Consider the following 26,831-nt stretch of genomic DNA (forward strand, 5'->3'; position numbering starts at 1 on the left):
TGTCGGCGATGACGCCCTTTTGGTCATTTTGTCCACGTGAGTTTGAAATGAGACGTGTCAAACGATAATACGGCGACTGCTGACGTGGAAGGGATTGACACGACCAATGCGACTGTTCCAAACCTTGCCATGTCATCAACATTTTTAAAAGTCAAGGTCAAAACCCGAGGCCGGTGGTCGGCTTGCAATTCTTCAGGTAAGAGGAAAGGGAGAGGAGTTTCGGCTTCTTTCGAGGCATCTTCCCCTCACATAGATTCAACCACTCTCGATCCACAAATTATCCTGAAATCAAGAGACAGAAACTATAAGAATTTAATGAGAATCATGTTATTAATGCATCTATGACTATGCATAATTTGGGAAGTTGGAATGAAGTTTGAGAATGTAATGTGATCATTCTAAATACTTATGGAAAAGATAGCACTGACCCACCTCATATTTGCCTTCTCTCTTTTATTTTTTGTATACATGCATCCGAGACCTAGACCTTAGACCTGAAAGACGAACTAATTCGGCTTGAGTGGAATCCATCCACTCAATCTTCACTCTTGTAGGTGGATAACAGATCAGACTGCATTGAAATCTTGTCACTGTTAATCACCAGCAACCATGACCAAAAGTGGCCAGCTAATGATGGAGTAGCTAGTTTCTGTGGCCACCAACTGCCACTTGGCCATGAGGTAGTGGAGAAGGAATTGATCGCGATCATGTTGCGCACTATAGCGGCACTTAGTGCGTCATGGATTTGTTTTCTTAGTCTGTCTCTTGATCCCAAATCATTGCCATCAATCTTGTGACATATCTTTACAAGTTTTAGGAGGAGCACTGTTTTTTGGGCGAGCAAGATGAGTATTTCATTTTATAGCTTATAAGAAAACCAAAAGCTCCCACCCAACCTCAATATTTTCAACACAGATCTTCCTTCCAACCGAAGTAAACTTATCATGCTCCAAAGTAAACTTCCAAAGACTTATCATTGAAGTAAACATAGCTTTCAAATGAAGCTTCTATAGACTTATCATGAAGTTAACGTGAAACGTCTCTGTGAGTGGTCTCGGTCCCTATGAAATTTGGCAAGCAGCCGCGCCTGAGCATCAAAGTGCTGCTTCCTGGTTGCTTCTCACGAAGTTTCTTTTCCCTTGGAATAAAGAGTCAGCGTTGCACCACCTTGAGGGTGCCTTCTTCACCATCACAAAAGAGCGATGCCTTGGTCAGTAAGTTTGTGCGTTGTGCCCTTATATACGTATTTGTGCATCTATAAGAAAGTCCTTTCTGGTGCCTTTTTAACATGTTCAAGGAGAAACCTAAATAGACGTAGTAGCAAAATACGTTGGGAGTACTTTATCTACATAAATAAACACGTAAATATAATTAAATAAAAAAAATCTGATTTTTTTTAACATTGGCCAACTATATTTTTTCAGAATTTTTGTAATAAACAAATTAGAATTTCTGAAAGTTTGTAAGCAGTGAAGGGGCTATGGTCCCTGCCAACCCTTCCCTGGCTCGGCCCCTGGGTTCAATTGATATCATAATTCTTGCCAAACTGCTGAGGTGCTGAAGTCTATGTGAAGGATAATCGCTTGGAGGGACCTTGATTTAAGGCTGCATTTTGCATATTTGGGTTACATCTTTATTGTGGATGTCATGTAACTGATCTAAATCGATCCATTTGAGCTTCTAGCGGCAATGAAGTTAATGGATGATTGTGATGTAATATTAGGGGCTGCTAAACCGATTTTATTTTCATAATTTTATGTGAAATGCAACCCCAATGATATAAATGAAATGGCATCGTTTTTGAACAAACGTGAAATGCGCGACCCCAATGAGGTATTTTCAAGTTTTTTTAAAGAAGTATATAGTTTATACTTTTTAACTTTTTCTCACATCATGGACCAAACACACCATCGAACGTAGTTGATTATGACATTAAATTACTGGTGGAATGCTATAAGACTCAAGTCGACTTACATTAAAATATGTTATTAACACTTTTTTTTTGTTTTTTTTTTTTACTTTTTTTTTTAAAGTATTTGTAGTTTTTAATAAAGCACCCAGCATCACATCACATCACGAGCAAAGCCCACTTTGCTTTTGCGCAAAATACTTTCCATGTCATGTCACGTGACGAGCAACACCTACGCTTGCCTTGGTGAGGTGAATCACCTGGTCACCGAAATTCGAGTGTTCTTCTTTTGGGATTCAAACAAATGTGCCGTGAGAAAAAGGCATGGCCGAGCCACATTCGGGCATGTGTGGGCAGTTGCCCACACGGTCCTCCAAATTTTCATTCTTCACATATTAGATCCTCATACAAAGTTTGTTTATATATATATATAAATACCACTTGTCATTCTCTTGACGTGCTCCTCATTCATTTGGTTGTCTAATTTTTTGAATGGTCTAAAATTTAGTTATTTTGTATAGGTGTCTGTAAGACCAAAATTCGTAGCTCCACTTCATGGAAAAAAGAAGAAAGTGGTCCACCTGGTAAACATTCAATTGGAGACCTGTGAACCAATACAACGTGATTTTCACTGAGACTTTAAAGTGGGAATTGGATCAATTTTAATAGACATCAACATTTAATGTAGAACACAGCAATGAGCATGCGTTATGGTAAATCACCCAATTTTTTACCTTCAAATGTGCTTTTACACCTCGCCACGCGGCTGTAAAGTCTCCAAATTTCATTGTCTTGTCACTATATTGATCTAAAAAAAAAGTGTCACCATGTTTATATTCTCATGCATTTCTTTTATAAAAGAACACACACATATATATATCTATGTAAAATAATGATAAACCGTTAACCTAGTTTTTTTCTTTTGTTCGAAAAAGTGACTTTAAGCATAGATCTAAATCATCAACAAAATTGTTTAAATAGTCTATAGATCGATTTACATAATTAAGTATATGTATATGCTGTGTATAGGGATCCTTTTTGTTCACAAAATTTTTGCACAAAATCAAAATCGCCTTTCGCGCGACTTGTCGCTGAGGAGGTTTCCCGGGGAAAAGGAGCTCGAGGGCACTTACTGCGCCGCGTTGGTTGCGTCAGGTCCGGTCGTACCCAACTCAGAGCTCGACCTCTTTACATCTCGCGCCCCATTTGGATGGAGTCGAAGTTGTAACCTGTTCTCGTTTGCCTCGGAGGTCGGTGGACTGGCCGAGTTTCTTCGTCCGAGCAACTCTGGAACAGGGGCGTCCCTCTCTCCCCCTCCTCCCCACCCTCTCTCTCTCACCCACCACCTTCTTCTCTCTCTCTCCCCCCCCCTTTTTGGCAGCAAAAGATGGGGCACAAGAATAGAAGATTCAGAAACTCATCAACCCACAGAGGCCAGCAATCGTCATCCACCAGGCGCCACTCGCTTCCCCTGTGAGTCGATATCCTCTTAGGACCCTCTTCCTTATTCTCTTTGTTTGTCTTTCTTCGTTCATCATGGTGGGAGTTATTGCAAACATTCATACTGGTGGTGCTATGCCGTTACGGGGATGAGATGCGAGTTTAATCGGCCAACGACTCACAAATTTGTGTTGATGTTGTTTTTTGTTAATTGCTAAAATAATCGTTGTTTTGGTTTAAGGCGTAACTGGGTTCTTGTGACTTTGCTTTCTCTCTCAATGTCTATGGGAACTTCATTAGTTTTGAATTATATATGCTTATCTACAGCACATTTAGTGCCATAAAATTGGCGATGGAACTTTCTGCTGTGAAGGTCGGATAAATCAGTAGATCGGCGGCTATTTAAAACATCGGAAAAAACTAGTCTAAAAGCGTTGAACTCATTAAGAGCTTGCTTTTGGGGATAATGTAAAACTTGCTTCTCATTTTTAGATAAGAAATCGCACTCCTCAAGCATATCTTTTTATTTAATTTCGGCTCGTCTTTGTTGTAGCTTCTTTCTTACTTGGCTGCTGATCGCTGAACACTTGACTCTTCATTCATTCATTCATTCGTTCATTCACTTGTTGATCACATTCCTTGCGCATTACCTTCTAACTCTTGCTTCGTAGTTCAGTTACTATAGAAGACCCATCGGAGCACCAACTTTATGTAAATTGTTGTTGTTGTCTTTGTCTGAAGTTACAGGTTGGTTTTAACCTTAGTGAGTGGAATGCATGGACCTATTTTTGTGTTCTGTGGATCTCATACTTGTTCTTTCACCCTTTTTCTATTGGTACAGGGAAGAAGAAGAAGACTATGGGAACGCCCAAATTGTGAATGAAGGTAGGAAGTATTTTTATCATCTTTATTTATGTTTTAGTTTCTATATTTCATGAAAGAACAATACCTTGAGCATCACTTTTTTTTTTATGTTGCCAGTGGTTGCTACAGTTTTAGCTTGTTCTTCTTTTTATATGTTGGTTATCCAACACCTTGGAGTCAGTAAATAATTGAAAGTATTCCGTGGTACCCATTTATAAACCTTCTTTCTGCCTTTCTGGGTACACATCACTCTGATGACATGCGGTCTCCTTCTCAAAGTATTTAAATGTGTCGCACAAAATTTACCAGATGACACTTTTTCGATTTCTGTTTGACCTGTTTTGTTGTCAGGTTTCTTGATTGCTAGTTGGTTGATCTATTAAGCTGTAGAAACCAAAATTCCTTTTGCAATTGGTTATGAATTGATCTATCTGGTTGTCAGGTTGCTCAGGTAGGTACTCTAGATGGTTGATCTGTTAAACATTAGAAGCTGAAATTTTCTTTTCCCATCGCCTATGAATACATTTTAAAATTTCAATGTGTGTCCCAGATACAGTTGCGTGCTCTATTTAGTTGAAAGCTGTATGATATGTTTGATATGTTGGGTGTTAACTTATTGAAGTTTATAGTAGGAAGGAAACAACTTTGCTTGCTTTTTACAGGTGATATGGATGAACAAACTCCACAACTTCCTAAAATTCCACTTGCTATGTGGGTGCGTATTGAATGCTTAGCTGGTTAATTGTCTTAATGTTCTCCTAAATTATGGATAGATTGACTTTCTTTATTTATGTTTCTAGGATCTTGGACAATGTGATATCAAAAGATGTACAGGCCGCAAGCTAGCAAGGTTTGGCCTATTGAAGGAAAGTACATATTCTGTTGTAAAATTATCTAGCTTTGTCATATTCTGTTGTAAAATTATCTAGCTTTGGACTTTTTGCAGTCACGTAAGTCTTTTACTGGAGTATCTTAATTTCATCTCCAGTTCTTAGTATGTTGTATGCATGTTGTAGGCTTCTAACATAAGTCACATGGTTGATGGTACGGCATGGTGATTTGAGAAAATTTGGTACAGGGTTACAACAGAGAGTATATGTGAATACATACATTATACTATTTTCAATAAGAAATTTGCATCTGTTTGGATCCTAAGGTTCTCTTCCTCCCTCCTTTAGAAATGGACCGATTTTCTTGTTATTATTGTTATTGACAAATTAAAGTCATTCATATGATGTTAGGAAACAAGTGGAGTACATGTTAGAAGGCCTATAGCTGCTTTCTTATTTGAGTTTGTTTGCTATTTGTTACAGCGACAAGCTTTTCATTGCCTACGCATGCCTTCTTATATCTTTGTTATGCCTCTTGATTGGGCTTTCTGCTGCAGGAGTTGCGTCTGGGCTGTGTTCATGGAGGGATTGTCCTCAGGTAACATGATTTCTTCTGATCAATGTTAGTTTAATTAAGGCAGCCTCTCTTTTGCGTCTTAGTCACATAACAAGAGAATGGTGGTCAAATGGCATTTGATAGTTGCCTTTGAATGATCAACCCCTTAAGGAAGGTGGTTCGTTTCCATTGCTTTATGACTTATAACTCCTATTTGTAGGTGCAAAGTGGGTCAGTGGTGGTTAAATATTCCCATGCATTGCCAAAAGGCAGTTGTTCATGGCATTAAAGATTTGATTGGATGTTTTTTTCAGCCCTGTTGGGAAGCAGTGTGTCTCAAAGGAAGACAGCATTTTGATTAAGAGCAAGGGATTGGCTGTAGTTGATTGTTCATGGGCACGCTTGGATGATGTTCCTTTTGTAAAAATTCGCTGCACTGCACCACGGCTATGTAAGAGATATTGAGAGAATCTTTTGAATCTTATATCTTTTCAGCTAGAATGTATTTTATTAATTGTATATTTTTGTGTATCTCCATTGCATGAACTTTTTCAACAAGTGGAACACAACTTTGTCATATGATCAAGTAATGCTGTTTATAGTTTTGTTCTCAAGAAAGATTGCATTCGTGGTGCTTCAGTTGGGGTTTTGACTTTTTGTGTCTTACCATAGAATCATAGACCATGTTATAACTGACTCTAATGTATGCTGTTTATGATATTTATGCCAGCGAATGCGCTTTACCTATATTTTAATTTCTTTTTCCAATTTTATGGCAATTTGTGGCTTAATTTTGAATTTTGACTTGATTGAACTTTGACATGCTGTAGTGCCATGGCTGGTTGCGGCAAACCCTGTTAACTATGGTCGACCTTGTGAACTTTCTTGCGTGGAAGCATTGTCTGCAGCACTGATCATCTGGTATCATCCCTTGACAGCGTGCTATTCTCTGAATTTTTTATATATTTTCTTTCTTGTCATAATTGTTATCCAACCTACTGAAGCAATGATAATGACCTTATATTATGTGACAAGAGTTCTCTTAGTTGTGGGTGTTTTAATAAATCCAGGCTAGGTCACGGCAATTTGTACTATTAAAGGCTAAACTTACGCTTAGTTGATAAAAGAAGTGACCAGAGGTTGTCCAACAGCTTTGTGTTGCATAGAGAATCTTTTAGTTCTTTTTTCTGTTTTCCACCCAAACACCTTTTTGTTGCCTATGTATGTATGTATATATGTGTTTATTCCCTGCTGAATCTGGAGACACTTCCTCCAATGAACCTCCAAGTTCATTGGAGCTGGGTAGGATAAGGCGTGTTCGGTCTGAGATGACATTAGCTAGGTTTGATATGACTACATTTTCTCTCTGTTGGTACTGATTTAAAACAGGTTTAGTCTTGGGCCAGTTAAAATGCAGTTGCTAGTACATTGTATTAGAAGGATGAAGGAAAAGCAGAAAACCCACTGAATTGTTCTGGCTGCACAGCTATTTCACAGTCAATGGTGTGCTGTATTGAAAGGACAAAGAAAAAGTAGAAAATCTACTGAATTGTGCTTTATACGCATCTAATTTGATTGGGATGGAGAATTTGGGTGAATGACTGTTGTGATCGTCTGACATTTTTCCTGCTTGGTTCTTAGAAAATTTTAGGATTTCCAGTGTGTTGCTGTAGCTCTTGGAGAAGGTTTATAAGATTTGATTTTCTAGTCTGTGCTCCACAGTGGGGAAGAGGAAACTGCAAATCTTTTGCTTGGAAAATTTAAATGGGGACATGCTTTCTTGTCTTTGAACAGGTATTTGACAAGCTGGTTCAATCGCTTCTTTATCTATTTGTTGTTTCTAGTTGTGTGGTAAAATGTAAATTTTAATCTGAATGTATGTTAACTGAACATTTGGTCATTTATTTCAATGCCTGTAGGGAACTTCTGAAAGCATATTCTAATTGCACTAATGGAACAGAAATTATTTCTGTGCAAAATTCCTGGCTCTCAAGCTTTTCTCAAGTCCCTGGTTCGTTAGAGAAGTCTAATGGTATGTACCATCTCCTCTGGGTCCTCATCAGTCTTTTCCTTACAGCTCTTTGTATTGAGATTAATAACTCTTATAGTTTTCATTTTCGAATGAAAGCTTGGAAATTGACTTCTCAAAACCAGGGCGACTTAGTGTTTGGATGTCGAATATAACTGTCCCATTTTCTTTTGATTCTGTTGCTGTATCAAGCTCTGCAAATAAACTAGTTAACAAAAATAACACGTAAATGCAGTTGACAAGTACTCTTCAGAGGATGATGGCATTGAAAAACATGATTCTGAAAGTGATGATGGTCTTCCCCCTCTTGAGAAGAACTTGAATCATCTAAGCTTGATCTCAAGTGATGAAGAGAATGAGTAGAGAAAAAGTTGAAAGGGCGCAAAAATGTCTGTTTTCAAGGTAAGAGCCCATATATCTTTTTTTTTTCCCTTTTCATTTTTTCTCTCTTCATGCAACAGAGCGGGATTTTAAATGATGCTGTATTCAGTTGTCTTGCAGGGCAGGGAGTAAGTTTGGTAGTGGCGGTAGCACGAGATCAATGACGTAATGAGCCAATGGCAATGTCAGCTGAATGGAGGATTTTGTTATGGTGTTAATAGACCTTCGATCTGTTGCTTGAGACTGTTCACAACCTATGATTCCCTGTTTTTCTTGTTTCAACCTTATACAAGCTTCCTGCTAAATGTGGAGGCCGACAACTTGGTCAATTTTTGTCCTTTGTTAGATGAAACTCTGCAAATTTTGTTTATGGCTTCATATTTTTAGCTTTACTTCCTTTGCCGACACCGCTAAGTGGAAAGTTTTCCTATCAACGTTGCCAACCACATTTGGAGTGGCCCAGCTATTTAATATAAGCTTTTTTGTCTTTTAATTAGCAAATTCCTGCAAACCATAATTTTACCTATTCTCATTGCATTGAGGATTTCAAGCGTGCACATCCCAAAGAGGTCGTTTGGTAACAGTAGCACACAGTTATCATCCCACACTGTTATCAACCACCCATGAATTTGCTTTGAAAAATGAGGTTTGAGGCAGGTTTATGGGACAGTAACAGTATATGACTGTCACCAAACGTTTCTAAAGGAAATTCTTATGAATCTGCTCGAAAAAATAAGGTTTGGGGCATACTCATGGGACAGTAACAGTGTATGGCTCACCAAACGGTCTTAAAGGGAATCTGATTTCTTCTTATAAGTACACTTAAAAGGAAGAAGAGATACACCTCTTATAAGGGAATAAAACTTATCTAAGTCATCAAGTCATTTACAGTTGACTTCGTGTTTGAGAAGCCGTTTGTACAGTTTCTTAAAATTTTTGGGTTGCATGGAAAATCTAAAAAAGCTGCACCTAGTGTTAAATCCTGATGCAAACAGATATTAACCTGGTGTTAAATGCTGAGCTATCAAATGTACCATATGAGAGCCCTTGATAGGAGAACATTGTATCCTTGGAACATATGTTTTCAAAATACATGATTCAAGAACACCATATTCTTGTTTCCAGAAATATGTCGTGATTATGATTGTTATTCTTCAATACAATAATTAAGCGTTGAATATATATGTGTTAAGAGCATAATGTTTTTCTTACTAGAAGTTGGCCTAGAAGGTTGAGAAAAAAAAATATTATGGAACTTGAAAGTAATAATGCAGTGTATACCATCATTATGAGGAAATTCACTTTCCTTTCATGGAATACGCTTCCCATTTTTGACTTGCTTCTTGCGTAACAATTCGCCCTAGTTACATTTCATCACCTTTGCAAACAAATTATTTTGCATAAGTATTCACCTCCATGCTTTAGTAAACTATGGGTCAAACGTTTGAATGAGGGGAAACCTTTCCCAGGGAAATTCCTCACCAGAAATGCCTCAGTCCCGGTCGGCGGCCGGCGCGTTATCTCTCCGTAAAATTTTTTGATATTATCGCGGAAAACGTGAAAAGATATTTTGATCTCTATAAGTGGGGCTATTTACTCTGAAAAAAAATTTCAGCTTTGGAACCACCAAAAATCTACACCAGTTCTAGTTCTTTGTTTTCTGTACATAAAACTGAAAATGATGACTATGACTTAGAATTTGCTGTCTGAATATCCTTTCGCACTCCAAAGGTGATGGTCGTTTGCAATTTTCATACTTGGATAGGATGGAAGTGCAAGTGAAATAAATAAAAATTCCTGTTCAGATAGATCCTTTTGAATTCCCCTAATGTAGTGATTTGATGTATCTAGGCAGTTATCTATGAAAATTAATCTCATTAGAGAGCATATCATAATCGAAACTTATGAAATAACATTTCAGTTTAGTTATGAAGCAAGAAACTGCCGAATTTCTTGGTCTCTATCTAACTTTTTGGCTTCCGTTGCTTCCAACGGAGAAATTTGATTACAGAATATGTGTGTCTAAAAATTGTGGCGGCAACATGAAGCAAGCTTTGAGCTCCAAAAGAAGGGACGGGAAGCGAGGTGGCGCTTCCACAGTCGACCAGGGGAGCAGAAAAAGGGCAGTGGCGCTTCCGTAAATTGTCCAGGGAAGCGAGGGGTTTCGACTGCGGGAGTCAGCAAAAGGACTGCCTTACCGAGTGACACTGGAACCTCTCCTTCCCGAGTGGCACTGCAACCTCTCTCTCTCTCTCTCTCCGCGTCAAACTGTGGCCGTGAACTCGTGAGAGAGTGCGGGTATGTGGAGGGAGGAAGACGCTTTCACCCCTGCACTGTGTTAGTGACTATCGTCTCGCTGCTCTCTCTCGCTCCTTCCTAATCTGTCTCTCGAAAGCAGAGAAAGAGAGAGAGAGAGAGAGAGAGCACTTTTTTGGAAAACGGTGCTCTATCTGGAAGAGCTCCACCACCATTTCTTTTTCCAAAGACGCAGGGGGAGAGAGAGAGAGAGGAAGAGGTGTTTGGAACAGGATTCCCGTTCTCCATATTGTGTATTTGAGAGAGAGAGAGAGAGAGAGAGGAGAGATTCTGTATTTTGCCTGATTGTTCTTCTACCAACCTTTGCTTTTCGACAATGGCTGTTATCTCTAGCCATTGTCTGCTTTCTTTCACTAGTTTCGTGCTATTGTTGATGGTGGTGGTGGTGGGTGGGTCTCCTGGTTGTGATGGTTCATTTACGCTGTCGTCGAAGCTCATCCATCGGTTCTCGGAGGAGGCGAGGTTGATCTGGAGACGAAGTAGTGGGGAGGCCCATAGGGGTCCCTCTCCCCGATCCCGCAGCTTGGAGTACTACGAGATGCTTTGGAGAAGCGACGTCCAGAGGCAGCGGATGAGACTCTCCCCACAGTATCAGTCACTCCTCTTCTCTGAAGGGAGCGAGACCTTCTCTCCGGGCAACGATCTTGGATGGTATTCCGGCACAAATACTGAAATACACACACACACACACACTCTCTCTCTCTCTCCACTTTAATTTTTAACGCAATCACTTTTTGCTGGTTCTGATTAACACGGATGGAGGCCACAAATGTTGGATATTGTGAGGCATCAAATTGATGGATTATGAGGAAAAGGTTTCAATTTCTTGGTATGTATATTTTATGACTAGGCACCCCACTTTTAGGCTTTGAATTGGAAACTGAGGAAAAATATGGCTTCGAAAGTCTTGGGGATATGTTGGACATCACATACAAATATATCATATATCCCAAATTTGCACAAGCTTTTTGGATGGGGGATGATCCTATACTTTCATTGTTGTTCACGATCAGCATGCCTTGTCCACTCTACTGGGATTGGCCTATTCAGACATTTCAAACCTGTATCGGGTTAAGGCATTCTCTAAAATAAAACTTAAAAGTTGGAATACCTATCTGCTTTCCATTTTTATGCCTTGCATTTGTGGAGAAAGAAGGAGAAATGAGACGTCAAACACGATAAAATTTCTTTTATTGATAATCAATGAAGGTTTGTTGTTTTCTTTTCTTTATTGCCTTACCATCCGTGATAATGCGTGTCTGTTGTTTACAGGCTACATTATGTATGGGTTGACATTGGGACACCAAATGTATCTTTTTTTGTTGCATTAGATACTGGGAGTGACCTTTTCTGGGTTCCGTGTGATTGCATTCAGTGTGCTCCTTTCGCTGCTCAAAACTTCAGTTTGGTATGTTTACACTAAGAATCCACTTCGCTTTTTTCTCCATTCTTCTCTATTACCATAATTCATGATGACTGATATTGTTTATAAAGAAGAGAATTACTCATATTTGGTTTTCTGCAGTTTATTGGGCAAGAAAGTTGGTCTTGTTACTGTTGTCACTTGTCAGATGTTATTTGGATAGGAATTGTTCCATGAGATGACAGGCCTGCAGACTTCTCTTTTGCAAAACGGTTATAGGTTTTTGAAGTTGTATTCTTTTTTTAGTTCTACAGTTCAGTGCTTCAGAATTATTCTTGTGAGTTCTCTTGGATGGTGCCAGGCATTGCAATTAGCTGTAAGAATCAACACTGGTGTTCATTTGGGCTTATTGTCCTAAATGATCTTTGCACTTCCACGTTTTCATAAAATGTGATAAGCCATAATTTGTTATTTAAGCATTAAACACCTCCTTCATTGGCACCACTACCATCCACCATTATCTCACTTTTTTGGTTGGTTTAGCTTCCTTAAGTTGTGGGTCGAATAATTGCTTCATTTTAAATAAAAAAGAACTTCTTTATATACTTGACACTGTTAATAAAATAACAAAGTAAAAGTGCTTTTGAATAGTTATCGATTTTTTATACCAAAAGATATTACATTAAAAAAAATATTTTGCATTTGAGGGGGTTGGCTGTTGTTAGTTTAATTAGTAATTGGTTCTGCCCAGTCCAATGGTAGGCAAACCTTGTATATGCAAATAGGAATTCTTTACACTTATGAAGTCATAGATTATCAGTAATGAGCTTAGAACCTAAGGCATGTTGAAGATCTATGGCTTACTAATTTTATAGTTACAGTTGGTTTTGTTGGTTGTGCAAGTTGAAAACACGTGGTTGATAGAAAGGGATACAGTGAGACAGATGTATGGAAGCCTAATTGACTACATCAAGGAGTAAGCAATGCTATTATCCATGTGGGAAATGGTATTAGATGGGACATATCTTGGTAAAAGTACCATATGAAACAAAAGGGTATCAAAGGAAAAAAGAGGAAAACTTACGGCAGCTGATGTTCATGTATTACTTGTAGCTGATTGATTCCTGTATGTTGTCTCAAAGCTTTGGTGAAGTGGAATATACCCAAGGAACCATCTGGTGTGTTGACATTTAGCTTACCACAACCTTCCTTGGAACTGTTCCAAGGTTGTATGCTTCCATCATTAAATCCTAGGAGAAGAAGGTTTAGCTTACCTCGAACTGCTCCATGTTCGAGGCTTATATGAGTGGTTGAACTAGAGCCAATAATGCTTTGGCAAATTCTATTGTATCTCCTAAAAGGGTGGATGCTCTTTCTACCTTTTCACAACTTTGAGCTAGAAATCATGATTTTGCAGTTTATCTTCTTCATGCAATGGCCACATTATTGTTATTCAATTGATAGCTAACTGTTATTACTAGTTGGTTAGTGTGTTTAAAGTGTTGTATTTATTACACACTGTGAAACCTAATTATTCAGGTCTGCTCTGCTACTTGATTGTGATAAAACAGGTTTAGCACTTATTCTCAATGATTGATTGGCAGGTGCTCCCTGGTGTTTGGAGCATTTATTATGCAGGATAGAGATTTAAACATGTATGATCCAGCAGGATCTACCACCAGTAAACATCTGCTCTGCAGTGATGAGTTATGTGACATGGGATTTGAATGCAAAAGCCAAAAGCAATTTTGTCCTTATGCTGTCAACTACTATTCAGCGGGAACTTCTACTTCTGGTTTGTTGGTTCAGGACAAGTTACATTTAGCTGTCAGCAACAATCTTTCATCCAAAAGTCCCATAGAGGCAACAATTGTTATAGGGTGCGGTTTTCATAATCTTGATGATAATCTGTGGGTTTTATAATTTTATTATTTCGAGATCTTTGTGGTACAACTGAATCCATTGTTGCTTGGTCTTCCTTGTTACAGTTGTGGGAGAAAGCAAACTGGTGATTATTTGGATGGTGTTGCCCCTAATGGTGTGATGGGTTTGGGATTTGGAGAGTTATCAGTTCCAAGCTCTCTTGCAAAAGCAGGTCTCGTACGAGATTCTTTCTCCCTCTGTTTCCAGGAGGATGGTTCGGGGAGGATTGTCTTTGGGGACCAAGGTTTAGCCAACCAAAGCACTACTCCATTCGTGTCGTCCAGAGGCAAATAGTAAGATACATGCTATATCTTGTTATACTAGGTAGAGATAATAGTTAATACAGAAAATTGGAGGCCTCAAGTACTTTGACACGTGAAGATGAAGTTAGACATGTCACATGTGTGGTAATTGGTGGACACCGTGTTCATTTCTCTATGCAAATCATTCTGATGATATGTGAACTTTTTTATTTGTTTTTATGTAATGCATGGTTGTAATTTTCTTCTATTGGAGTTGCTAGAGCATTTTTCCATATGAATTTGTCGTTCGTTAAAAACTTAGAATCTATTCGTTCCTCTAGCTCTCCCGGAAGGAACTTCCGTTTTAAGCATTTTCTACAAAAATCTGTCATTGGTAAAGCATTGCATTCACTGCATTGTTACATTGGAAGGATTGGTTGTCTCATCACGCATTTGGTACTTTGGTATATGAGTTCCAGTTGCCAACGTCAGCTGTTTATTTCAGTCTTACCTACATCGTGGAAGTGGAGTCTGTGTGTATCGGAAAGACATGCCTTGAACAAGCCAGCTTCCAGACGTTGGTTGATAGTGGTTCCTCATTCACATTTGTTCCAGCTGATGTATATAAGAGCGTCGTCTTGGAGGTAATTGTATTTCACTTGTGAAATCTTCTCCCTGATTATCCTGATGGATTCAGTGTTGACCTTTTCTGATGACAGTTTGATGCACGGATGAATGCTTCAAAGGTTGTCTATGAAGGATTTCCGTGGGAATACTGCTACAAAGGAAGGTGAATATGTTCTAATGCATTTGACTGATGGCGTTGCTGGTGTCCATTGAATGACATGAACTAATGTTGTCAAAGCAGGTTGAAAGAACTGCCCGACTTTCCAAAGCTGACAGTAATGTTTGCTAACGATAGCTTTTCTGTCCAGAGCCCCCTCTTAGAACTCCATGCAACTGAGGTGTGCCATTTTCTGCATATTGTTTCGTGATGTGCAACTGAATGTCCTAAATGCCTAATTTTGTCATGATCCTGTCCATGTACATTCTACAATAATTATTCATTGGCAACCGTTGTCATTACCATATGATTGGCTTTTCTAAGGCACATGTCAGATCACATCGTGGTTCAGTTACTTACAGGATTAGGGTCATGCTTACTAAGATGCTCCTTTATGCTGCAGGAGGATTCAAATATTTTCTGCTTGGCTTTACAGTCTACTACTGATGCAATAGGAGTAATCGGACGTGAGCACTAAAATCTCTCTTTCTCCCCGACACAGACGTGCACATGCACATACTACTGCTCAAGTTGACAAGACTTTTTTTGCAGAAAACTGGATGACGGGTTACAGGATGGTGTTTGATAGGGAGAACTTGAAGTTAGGATGGTCCCCATCAAAATGTGAGCACTCTTCCAGTATGGCAACAATTTTTTATTTCTTAACAATCTGGCTAATATTTTGTTCGTTCTTCAGGTCGATTACTCAATGAGACCAAAGCAAATGGTAGACCGGAGAATTCATTGCCGACAGACCAACAACAGAGCCCTCCTGGAGGACATGCAGTTTCTCCTGCAATTGCTGGCTGGGCTCCCCCTGCCAAACCTTCGGCAGCATCATCACTGCGGATGCCACGGTTCTTTTTGTTGCTTCTGGTTTTGATTTGCTGGCAGCAGCAGAGGTCGTGACATGGAGGTCTTTTACCCAGAGGCTGTGTATAAATTTGTTACTTTTTTTTTTGGCCTGTTTAGTTTTTCTGCGAATATGATAGCTATAGAGTTGGATGTCTGTAAAAATCCGTTCCTCGGCGAGTTGCATGTTTCCTTTCGGCTCATCTCAAGGCTATTGTGGTTCTATCCCATGCGCAAAGAGCATGAGTGTGAGATTTTAGGTTTCTAGCTAATCTTGGATTATTATTTTTTTACTACGTGCCCATATTTTTTGGTTTTTAGCTTTCTTGTTCTTTACGCTGCTTATTTTCAGGGATCACTCTTATGTGGCCTTTGATGGCTCTACGAGTGTTGTATCTGAGACACTGCGTCAATATCCAGACATGAGAAATGAAAGCCTTGCAGCTAGGCCATTGAATATTTGTTAGAAATAACCCGCGTATAACTTGCTTCAATTCCTTTTAGTTCATTCATGATGTATTTTTGCTATGAGATTTAACAGTGAACCGATACTAATTCAAACGTTTCTATCTGCAACGAGAGAGAACGACGGAATACATAACTGCGAAAGGGTGTTTGCATGGGGTTAGGAAAAACAGCAGCATGAGAAAAGAACAGAGGTTAAAAGCTCTCCCCACTTCACCTGGAAAAGTTTGATGAAAATATCGGATCTCTACGGAGACAAAAGATTTTGCTTTTTTCGAGGAACAAAGTGAACTTCATCTTGTTCGTTAATCATCGAAAAACACTTCATTTTGTTTGTTTACTTTTCAATGCTATACCCTGCAATGCACGCTTTTTATACAGTTTCTCTTCGGAATAGTTTAAAGCTTGGACAAAATTTTACATTGCAAAGTTTTCCAGATTGAGACATTTAGTAGGGGCTACGTTGCGAGAAAGCTTTAGGGGGCGGAGTTTCTGAATCCAGACGTCTTCAAGGGTCTCTTTCCATACGTAGTGGTAGAAAAAGGAGACTAAAGAAAACGCTAAGCCTTTAGTTGATGGTACCAAATAATTGGTGCATAATTTGATGGTGGGGGAAGACAAAATGGTGGAAAGCCATTTTGTCTCCCCATCTTTTCAAAAGCCAAAGAGAGCATAATGAATTGCTTCCACAGCCAAAGATGAATTCATCACAGGCAAGTTTTCATTATAGACCCAGAAGTGGGTCTCATATCCATGAGGGCTCAACCTTCGTTGATAAACTGTTAAGCAAGGAGATCAAATTCTGTCGTCTTATAGAGATGTCGAGAAATATCGATCTAGTTCCATAGAAAAAAGAAATGAGCACTAGTGCCACTCGCAGAGGGATGCCACGATTTAACAATTGTAAGAAAGAGCCAGAGCCAATGTTAAAGAAATTCAAAAGCATGAACTCTGTTTGGGGGTATACAAGCAAAAAAGGTAGGCCACCAAACAGAAATCCATCCCCAGAAGGAAAGAAGAAAAAAAAGAGCAGGTTAGATTCTTAGAATTGGTAAATCCTTGCCATGATTATCCCATTCACTCTATGCATGCCTCTGGGTGAAGCAGTGAACGATTAGTTGTCACTTTGATTCTTGTAGATGCTACACTTTTGAACTGTACTTAATTGACGGCTGTCCTGTCACCCTCTAGGTTCTTAATCAGTCCAGAAACAACTTAAGAGGCAGGGGAAAAGGAAGAGGGTTTCTCTCTCTCTCTCTGTCTTAATGATTGATTCAAAAGTCGCCAACACCTATATGGCTAGAGATTGGTTTTGTGACTCCTTGGGAAGGACGAAAGTTTGTGGCTAACCGCGAACTTGTTTCGAAAAAAGATAAGCGTCAGACTTTTCCGTTTTCCATCTTTATTAAGTTTGTTTTAGTTGAATAGAAGATATATGTCGTTCATCAATGTCCTACTTATTATTTAAAATGGCTTTCTCCACTCTACGGAATTCAATATTCAGATAATTATAGCCATACCAATCAAAGAACAGAGTCTTCACCGTCCAACATAAAAAGATCATGGAACAATGGCGTCATATCCTGTGCAATGAAGGAAGAAGACAAGAACTCAACAGAGTAAATTAAGCCAACCATGTTATCCGACTCTTGTACCTTCCTGGATTTTTTTTTAAATATTCATTTCATGCATGTACCTTGTAAAATTGAAGAAAGACAAAAAGGATCAATCCCAAACCATTAAGAACAAATTCTACTACTCAAACTGAAAGAGCAAGTTAGAACACCAAAAGCAGTACCCTGATGGTATGGGGGAAAGGGTGGCGGCTACGGCGTTCTTGTTGGGCCGTAGGATGAAATATCCAAAAAACAAGTTAGAAAACATAAAAGAGAAAGTACATAAAAAATAGTCCGGTAGAAAAAACTGCTATGTAGAATCCATGGGTCATCATCAGTGAGACAATACTTTATACTGATTGATATGTAGAAAGAATTGGTTGGTAACCAAATGAAAACGAGCAATATATCCAATAAGCAGTCCCGAATTGATGGCATCAAACCAACCAAGTACTCTACAAGACTACAACCCAATTGAGAGTCCTCATAAACGGGCTCAAAATGAGTAGGATTAAGCAGTCATAACTTACTTGAAACCGGTTTCAAACTTCATGAACCCATCTTAAAGATTATACAATCGGTTCAGCTCACACTTAAGAACGAAGTGGTAAACTGAAACAGTGGCACTAATTGAGAACAAGAACCAATTTACTACTGTAGGCTTCACGCAATATCCAGGACTTGAGGCACTGAGGCAGGTAACCAGGGACCCTGCTTGAGTTTCGAGACAGACCATTTCCAGCAACTGGCTGCCACTTGCCAAAAAAATTTAACCAGAGTCTCATATGGAATAGTGGGTGACCCTACTAAGCTGAAACACCAGTCAAGATGCAACAGGATGCTGCAACATCAGTGTGACAAGTGTAGGAGGCACATCCTGTTTTGGTTGGCATGTCATCATAAAGTGTTATTTGACAGCAGGAATATACCCGTGAGTATTCCATGAATTTGCTTCAAGTCTTTCAAAGATTAAGACAGATTCACGGAACACTTACAACATATTTCTACTGCGAAACAACTCATATGAGGATCACTCAATGGATCCGTTAGTGCAAATCTGCAAACTTTTATCATCTCATGTGCCTGGATTGGATGCTGAAAGGTGCTAAATTTGCTCCTAGAGGAAGGGATGCAGCATTTTTGTATTGCAATTAGATACCTTTTTGGTCTTTTGGCTAAGTATTGTCTTGTAATTCTAATAGAGAATAATATTAGAACTACATAATTCTAGTAGTATAGTTTTTTTTCTGTGTCTGCAGTATTCAACTCTATGAATTCTGTTTTTCTTCTATTGAACTTTTGGAGCAGGTTATATGTTGTAGTCAAGAGCAGAGTCATGAATTTTTTGTGAGGGGGACTGAATTATAGTTTCAAAATTTTGACAAAGGACCAAAATATAAAACCTTGTATAGGGGCCGGGGACCCTACCGGCCTTCCTTGACTCCACCCCTGGTTCTGGTCCTGATCACCACACGGTGTTTGAGGCATGAAATGCCGAAAGTGCCTCTTCTTTGGCGAGGACAGAAATGAAGAAGAAACTTGAAAGCAACATGGCAAAAACACCGCTCACAGAGTCTCTTGTGAGAGGTCGAGCACTGGGCCGAACATCCCCATTACAAATTTATTTGCGTATACTTCTTGGACGTCCTCCTATTTTGAAAGCCTTAAAGCTAACCAACCTAACCAGGTTTATATCCCTTTGTTGGAACAAATTATCAGTGGGAACTGTTCCAGACAGTTGGTTCTTTTGTTTAAAATGATCGGCCAGGCTTGCGTCCTCCTTTTCTGCCACCTAAACTAAAGTTGTACAAGTGGAAACTTAAACAACTTTCAAAAGTGTGATAAGAAGCAAAGCCATGACGATTGCGCCACTTCTTCATTGTGCCAGGGACGAACGTTGTGTACCTGGCGCACCTAGAACGCGGGCCCTCCGCGTTCCTGTCCCAGTTTAGTTTCTCGTTTGCATGGAGAGTGGAGACACAACTTAGTCTATAATGGGAGTGCCTGTTCCGCGTGTTTGGTATCCATTGTTTGTATTGAGCATGAGCTCACTCGTTGTACCGAACATGTTGTTCTGTCCGGTGCAATCAAACAACCTCCACATGTACTAATTGGTCGATTTCCATGATCATGTGTTAGGGCCCAACTTTTCTCCTTTGTTATATATGCTTTTTGGGCAAAGACTTTACCTTGCATTTGATAGAAGGGATAAGTTGTCTTCAAAAGTAGGGTGAACTTGTATCTAGATATAAAGAGATTAAGCATCCTTCGTTTAAACATGGTGTCTTCATTGAGAGAGCAGGAGAAAGCTGCCAAAGTACCAGTGATCTGGTAAGATGCGCTTTATAAATGGGACCAATTAAATTGACAGATCATCATGGTTTCAAACATATAAAGAAAATATCAGAAACACCAAAGCTTTTGATTCACACATTAAGCAGCGAAAACTTCACACCCTTAACCAACTCAAAGTCAAGTCCACTGTCCCTTTTTAAGTTTTTTTTTTTTTTTTTTTTAAATGTTTACTTAAGGGCAACCACTTTCACATAAAACCACCAAGGCCATAACCTCATACCTTTGAGGTTTTGGCTTGATTTGGAACTTGACATTGGCCGCAAGATTTGAACCTTGTATCCCTTGGATGTGAACCGCCTTGTCGCCCTATTGCGCTATCCTTAATTTTAAGTTTAAAAGAGCGTTAATGAGATAGAAATGTGAAAGGTGTTAGCTTTTCACCCTAAGGTTGGGTTTGATATATAGTCTCATATCTAGATCTGAGGCTGCATAAAAAAGTGTATTTGGGGAGTATATTAGATTTTGAATTCATGCTACATGTTAAAAACCATAAATTTAAGGTTCTACTTTGGAGTGGGGTAGAGGAAGGGGTTCTATAGATCTGAGATCACCTTAGATCTGAGATATGTGGTGAAACAAACACAACTTAAATGAAATCCACCGCTCAAAGTATAGTTTTGATCGTAAACCTTGATACATACTTACAGACATATATGTCTTTCTCAATGATTTATGAGCTTCTAGAAACGAAAAGCTGGGAGCTAGGACTAAAAGCATGAAGCTGCTCTAAAAAGGAGAATGACAGAGAAGATTTGGACGTCACTGTGGGGTGAGCCGCAGAGACATGAGATTTTGCTTTGATTTTTCTCAGTTCAATAAAGTTGGCATGATGGGAAAGGGAAGAGCTATTTTATTTAGTCACCATCTGGAAAACGCCAGAATACATCATGGCCGATTAAGCTAACTCATTATCTATCACCTAGCTAGCTAGGAAATCGAAGCCTGCACACAATTTTCTGCCTGAATTTCACTGTAGCATAGTAAGTATATGTTTCAAAGAAATATGTATCATATTAAGAGGCATGATATAATATTAATATGTGAAACATTTGATTGTTTGATATAAAAATGTCATCCATTATGGCAACATGGTGTGATTTTGAAATAGATGTTCCCGAAATATATATAATGTCCAGGAGGATGGGTCTTTTAAAATGTGTCGCCGGACGGCAGGCGGGAAGCGGGCCATGGGAGCGGATGACTTTTTGTGGTGGGTGCGCCGACCAAAAGGCCAAGTGGGGTGCCAGATAAGCGGAAGGCCCGTGGTTTGCTGTCAATGGTATGGCAAGGGAGCATTTTGGTGGGTGCAAGTGGGCCCGTTGTGGCGCACCTGGGCTCTTCACTGGTTCGAGCATGGGTCCCGGGCCGCTCTATATGATTGATCTACAACGGCCTCCTTGCTAGACCCTCTGTGTTAGATTGATTCTCTTAGCTGTCTCCCCGCTCGAGCATATCGTAATGTTGCATCGATCTCTATTTGAATATGAACAGAATAGGCTGATTTGAATCGAATCGGGAGTAAATCGATTCGGTTCTGTGGTCACTTGAAAGTGCGACGTCTCACTAGTCAAACATTTTTAAAATGAATTAAAAAAATTTGAAATATTTTTCATTATTTTTTCATAGTTTTTATTGATTCATTGCTGGTTTAAGTAGCAGCGTAGGACATAGGCTTAAGCAAACACATAACCGACATGTCTTTAGAATCTAACATTCTGTGGGGGTTGATAAACCACGTTGCATTTTTACGCCGTTTTCAAAATTTCACCCGTTTCCAGTGATGGATGAAGTTGCCGTCAAGTAACGGGAGTGACCTTTGGCGACTTGGTTGGTTGTTTGCTGGGTTCTTATATTATACATTTGAGGCAAATCCATTTTCTATTTGCAGTATTGTATTTTTAGTTTGTAGGTCCTCTATGGCTTTTTCTGTTAATTTTTTTTTTTTTAAAAAAGTGCGTTTTCAAATGATTCAAAAGATAGAACTTAACTTTTGGTGAATCATAAAAACATGTTCAACATCTCTCTCTTTCTCTCTTTATATATATATATATATATATATATATATATATATATATATATATATATATAAAGAGAGAGAGGAGATGGGGGAAGAAGAAGGATAATAACAGGTCTCCTTCGCCTCCATAATGATATTTCTAATCTCAAGTTTAGCATTTCTCAATACCATTGATATAACACCCTTTAAAAATTGAACTGATGAGATAGATATATAACACACCACCCAACCCAATCAGTTGCTCTACCGATTAGAGAGAGAGAGTTTATAACTGTGCATCCTCTTGACTCCATGCTAGCTGGATTTGCTAGAAGGAAATGAAACTCTCATAATCATAAGAAATATGGATGTTAGGTATCGGTCGCCAGCTTCTCCCTTATTAGTCGCTTCCCTCTGTTTTTTAATCATCTGTATAATGGGTATCATCTTAATTTGTATTTTAATTCGTTTCTTTCTTACTAGTTCTTCCTCATCTTTTGTTCACTTGGCTTGCGCTTTTGATCAGATATTCATTTCTTAGTTGTTTCTGCTTCAAGCTCCACACCAAATTTTGACGCTTGTGCTGCTTTCACTTCACAGATAGCTCTTCAATGTCTTAATACGCACAACATACACCACATCACACCTGCTAATTCTTCTGCACATCATGTATTGGCCATGGATTACATAATGACTCCATGTAGAAAAAAGAGCTTAGACATATAAAGCTGTCATATATATATCTTGTGAAATTCATAGATACAATATAATACTGTACTCAAATATCCAATGTTAGAAGCTTCTCGTTCTTTATGGAGGCTGCCTAATTACAGAACCAAGCGCTTGGAGAAGTGTGTTTAGTTTGTGGGTCACCGGTCACCGGCGCTGGGCCAGGTGGGCGGTGCATCAAAACAAAACCGAGTTCCATACGTTAGGAGATGGCCCGCTAGTCAAGAGTGGTATTGTTTCCGACTCACAGCTTCCTCGCCACCTGTATCCAATTCCCTAACACCTTCCTGCCAGTTCTCTCCTTCCCCACAGATCGACTCCCACGTGTCCCCTCTGCTACACGTGTCAACATCGGGTCGGATCTCATCACTGCATGATCGAAGCAGAAGCCCCCATACCTTTCCCGCCGGTCGACCTTTCTCCTTTGGACTGCCTGCGCGCGGGTGTGACCTGTTCGCAGCAGCTTGCTTTCATACCAAGTAAGAGGGGGAGAGAAAGTGTGTCTGTGAAGTAAGAGATAGAGAGAGAAAGTGTGTGTGTATGAAGGAGGCATTTAAAACACGTAGTGTGTTCTGTGATTCACAACTCATCCATGGTCTACATCATAATTTAAAAGCAGGGTTTGCACAAACTAGGAAACAAACAGATCAAAATCATTTTGAAAGTTTCTTACACTCTTTTTCTTTTTCTAATACTCTTTTCTTTTTCTAATTTACTCTCTCTTTATTTTTCTACTTTTGTTTGGTCCTGTTTGCGTGCCAGTTTGCTTTCTTTCCTTGCAGCTGCCTGTTAACGGGAAGGGTTGTTTTCTGCCCCTTTCAAGTGTCTATATAAGCAAGTAGTGCTCAGACTGACTGCTTTAAGGGCAGCGAGAGCCAGACAGAGAGAGATCCTTTGATTTTCTAGAAACCCACTTTGTTGAGTTTGCCGTTCTGCTTTGGCAACAGGTGTTTTGGTCCTCTGTTTTGTTCATCGTAACCTTTACCTGCACATCCTCCAGTTTGTTACCTATTTCTTAGGTGGCTGATCCCATTTCTCCTTGCTTCTTGTGAGAGAAAGATCATAATGGGGGGAACTTTGGAGTATCTTTCAGGGTTGTTTGGTGGCGGACACAAGAGCAAGAAGCTCAAGAAGAAGCAGATACAGACTGTGGAGCTCAAAGTCAGGATGGATTGTGACGGGTGCGAGCTCAAAGTGAAGAAGGCCCTCTCTTCAATGAAAGGTACCACCACCATTTCCCTACCATTCATCATCACCACCACCTTCTTTTCTTGGTTAATTTACAGAACAAACCCGAGTCCTACCTGAACCATTGTCCCGGTAACACATAGTACTCAGCTGTCGCTTCTCTGAGCCTCTCAGGAGCTTCCTTTCCCTCAACCTCCCGGAAGCTTCCTCCTAGAACGGTGTGCCCACATGGAGGCGTTCTTGTACACTTTTCTGACAACCAGAAACCGTTGTGGAAACTCAGCCGCGCTTATACTTTAGCTTGTGTATAATCTAGTGATTATTATCTTTCAAACTGTTCAAAACTCCGGCATGAAAGTCTCTTTCGTCCAAGCAAGAGTTGTTAGGACTCTGTGATCAGTGGCCTCGTACCCTTCGAAATTTTGAATCTCTGCCACCAGCATCTTCTTTTTTTATCAGTATTTGAATATGACATTAAATGGGTTAAAATTTGCAGGGGTCGAGTCAGTGACGATCAACAGGAAGCAGCAGAAGGTGACTGTGGTGGGGCGTGTGGACGCCAATAAAGTACTGAAAAGGGCCAAGGCCACAGGGAAAAAGGCTGAGCTTTGGCCTTATGTCCCTTACAACCTGGTTACATACCCTTACATTACACAAGCCTATGATAAGAAGGCACCCCCTGGCTATGTCAGGAAGGTGGAGCAAGTACTCAGCTCAAACCCTGAAAATAGCAGGCAGGAAGAGCGTTATATTACCATGTTCAGTGATGAAAACCCAAACTCCTGTTCTGTCATGTAGAGACTATTGCCCTTGTACTGTTTTTTCCGAGACATCTGTACAAAACCACCAGCCTTTTCTTCCCTTTTTGCTTTTGGAATACAATATGCAGCCGTTTTTGAACAAGATGAGGGAGTATAGGATGAAGTGCATGAACCTTCAGTTGTTGAATGGACTCTTTGGTATGTTGATAGGGTTTTGGTTTGTGGGTCTTTCCTCTTTTGCTGTTTTTCCTTGTTAATTAATAAGAAGACTGTATAGCATGTAATGTTCCAATAAGAAGAAATGGAGTTACCGTGGTTATATTGTACACGGTTATTTTGTTCCGCAATTTCTATGGAGGAATAGGTATGAAGATGACATGCATGTAGCAGTACAGTGGTTGGTTTAATTGTGGTGGGGAGTGGTTTCTTCACTTTCTTGGCCCTGACATGGAAGAAGATGTGCATTGATTGAAAGGAGACTTAGCAAGGGGGCAAGAATATGGTACTTTCTGCATACTTTTAAGAAAACGGATACTTCCAAGATACCTTGACCTAAGAGTTGCGCTTGTGGAAGACAAACTCTTTAGAGAATCCCGCTCTTTCCAATTGTTGAAAGAGAATTAGTCCCTTTCCTATGAAAAGATATTTTAGTTCACCTCAGAAATATGCGAAGAACTTTTGGGGCTGTTTGGGAATAGTTACAGTAACACTCTATGCATCTGCCCCTAAAACTGGAACACGTTTATGCAACACTTTTTACTAAAGTGTCTGATGAATATAACTAATTTTTAGATTAGATGCATGATAAACGGATCCTTTAATTAACGCAGTTAAAATTGTAAATTTCATGTGATAAGCAGCTTGGGCAGCCCTTGCTCTGCCACAAGATTGAAAAAAATATCATGGAGACCTTAATCATATAACGAAACTAGCTTTATATCTCCTATTTGATAGAAGAGAAAGTTCGGCCTTGACCTTTTCTCTTAAATTTGTCAGAGCAAAAAGATGTCATTAAGAAAGTTTTCAGTTTTCTTTTCCTAACTCCTGACGTTGGACGTTTTCTCCAACCACTGATTCTAAATCATGAGGTACCTCATTTCGTACCACCTGCAAGTTGCAAATGATGCAAAATGTCTGCGAAGAACTACTCCCGATTGCTGGTACATCATCAGAGCTATCTGCTACTCTTAATCTGATCTCAGTAATGAGTTTCACGTTTCATAATTTTTTATAAAAGCCTCTCTGGAGTTAATAAAACTATGATTGTGATCTTATCGTTGCACATTAGCTCATCTTAAACTCGATTAAATTCAATAAAATGAAAACAATGTCTTCGCCTTTGTTTGAAAGGTAAGCTGGGTCGGCATGTTTGATTGCTTGGATTGTGCTCTTTGAGCGTGCTGTCATTTGCATGCATACTTTTCAGCCGAAAAGTTGATTTTTTTTGTCTGGCTGACTTTCTTTCCACAATTTCAAGGCTAAAACAGTATTCGATACTAGAGAAAGTAAAGAGATTCAATGATGTTAACAGAAGAACCTCAAATCAAATCATAATACTTGCAGTTAAATGATTTTGCAAGTCCGATTTGTTTCTTGCAGGGTTCGATCACAAAGTGTTGGAATTTATATGATAATCTCTCTCGATTATCACCTTGTTTAGTTTGATCATCCTTGATAATGATCAATTTCATAAATCTCCCTCCTTTTTTCTTATAAAACGAAAACTATTTAACAAATTATATCGTCGTGTAATCGTTCTCCCACTGGGCCGGGGAATGTTGCTAGCTCAGCCCATCCTGGGCGGACCCAGATTCAACAGAGTTTACTACATTTTTATTAGGTGAGTTGATTGATTATGTACAAGCCAGCGGTGGAGCCAAACATTTTTGGTTGACGGGCACCGAATGTTCAAATTTCAAACTTTAAAGGGCACTTATATATATATATATATAATAAAAAATTAATGAAGTTTATATAGGTAAATAAAGTAATTTTTGCGGGCTCTTGTTGCTCAATGTAGCTCTGTCTCTGTTACAAGCAAAGCAACTTATGTGCAATCAAATATGCCCTAAATGTTTTTCAATTGAGAGATAAAATTACTTTAGATGGAAAGAGAGGACTGTCAATTATTGCCACTATGTATCGTCAACTTTTTCCCATTGTTGTCGCCAAGGATGGTGGGTGGGGCTCTCACGTGGTGTATGTCCCTAAATAAGTAGGTCCATTATGAGG

At 39.3% G+C, this 26,831-nt stretch overlaps 3 protein-coding genes across 4 annotated transcripts; all 3 read left to right on the plus strand.

Moving 5' to 3' along the window:
- Positions 1–3,079: 3,079 nt before the first annotated feature.
- LOC116263088 (uncharacterized) lies at positions 3,080–8,401 on the plus strand. 2 transcript variants are annotated; one of them, XM_050080240.1, is made up of 11 exons: positions 3,080–3,382; positions 4,191–4,234; positions 4,876–4,928; positions 5,014–5,077; positions 5,599–5,641; positions 5,914–6,050; positions 6,430–6,520; positions 7,322–7,393; positions 7,519–7,631; positions 7,864–8,030; positions 8,130–8,401. In XM_050080240.1, exons 1-10 carry the CDS (start codon positions 3,297–3,299, stop codon positions 7,989–7,991), a joined length of 831 nt encoding a protein of 276 aa, XP_049936197.1. In that variant the 5' UTR covers positions 3,080–3,296; the 3' UTR covers positions 7,992–8,030; positions 8,130–8,401. The 2 variants fall into 2 exon arrangements, with proteins under 2 accessions (XP_049936197.1, XP_049936196.1); XM_050080239.1 differs by having other exon boundaries at positions 3,082–3,382; positions 8,119–8,401.
- Positions 8,402–10,108: 1,707 nt separating this feature from the next.
- Positions 10,109–15,809, plus strand: LOC116262441 (aspartic proteinase-like protein 1). The gene is made up of 10 exons (XM_031641834.2): positions 10,109–10,976; positions 11,598–11,733; positions 13,327–13,568; positions 13,677–13,904; positions 14,359–14,497; positions 14,573–14,643; positions 14,722–14,818; positions 15,041–15,104; positions 15,190–15,261; positions 15,335–15,809. Exons 1-10 carry the CDS (start codon positions 10,642–10,644, stop codon positions 15,544–15,546), a joined length of 1,596 nt encoding a protein of 531 aa, XP_031497694.1. The 5' UTR covers positions 10,109–10,641; the 3' UTR covers positions 15,547–15,809.
- A 7,656-nt stretch (positions 15,810–23,465) lies between these two features.
- On the plus strand, positions 23,466–24,941 carry LOC116261727 (heavy metal-associated isoprenylated plant protein 23). The gene is made up of 2 exons (XM_031640547.2): positions 23,466–23,872; positions 24,335–24,941. Exons 1-2 carry the CDS (start codon positions 23,716–23,718, stop codon positions 24,634–24,636), a joined length of 459 nt encoding a protein of 152 aa, XP_031496407.1. The 5' UTR covers positions 23,466–23,715; the 3' UTR covers positions 24,637–24,941.
- The last annotated feature ends 1,890 nt before the right edge of the window (positions 24,942–26,831 follow it).

Source organism: Nymphaea colorata, chromosome 10, assembly GCF_008831285.2.
Source record: "Nymphaea colorata isolate Beijing-Zhang1983 chromosome 10, ASM883128v2, whole genome shotgun sequence".
NCBI lineage: Eukaryota > Viridiplantae > Streptophyta > Magnoliopsida > Nymphaeales > Nymphaeaceae > Nymphaea > Nymphaea colorata.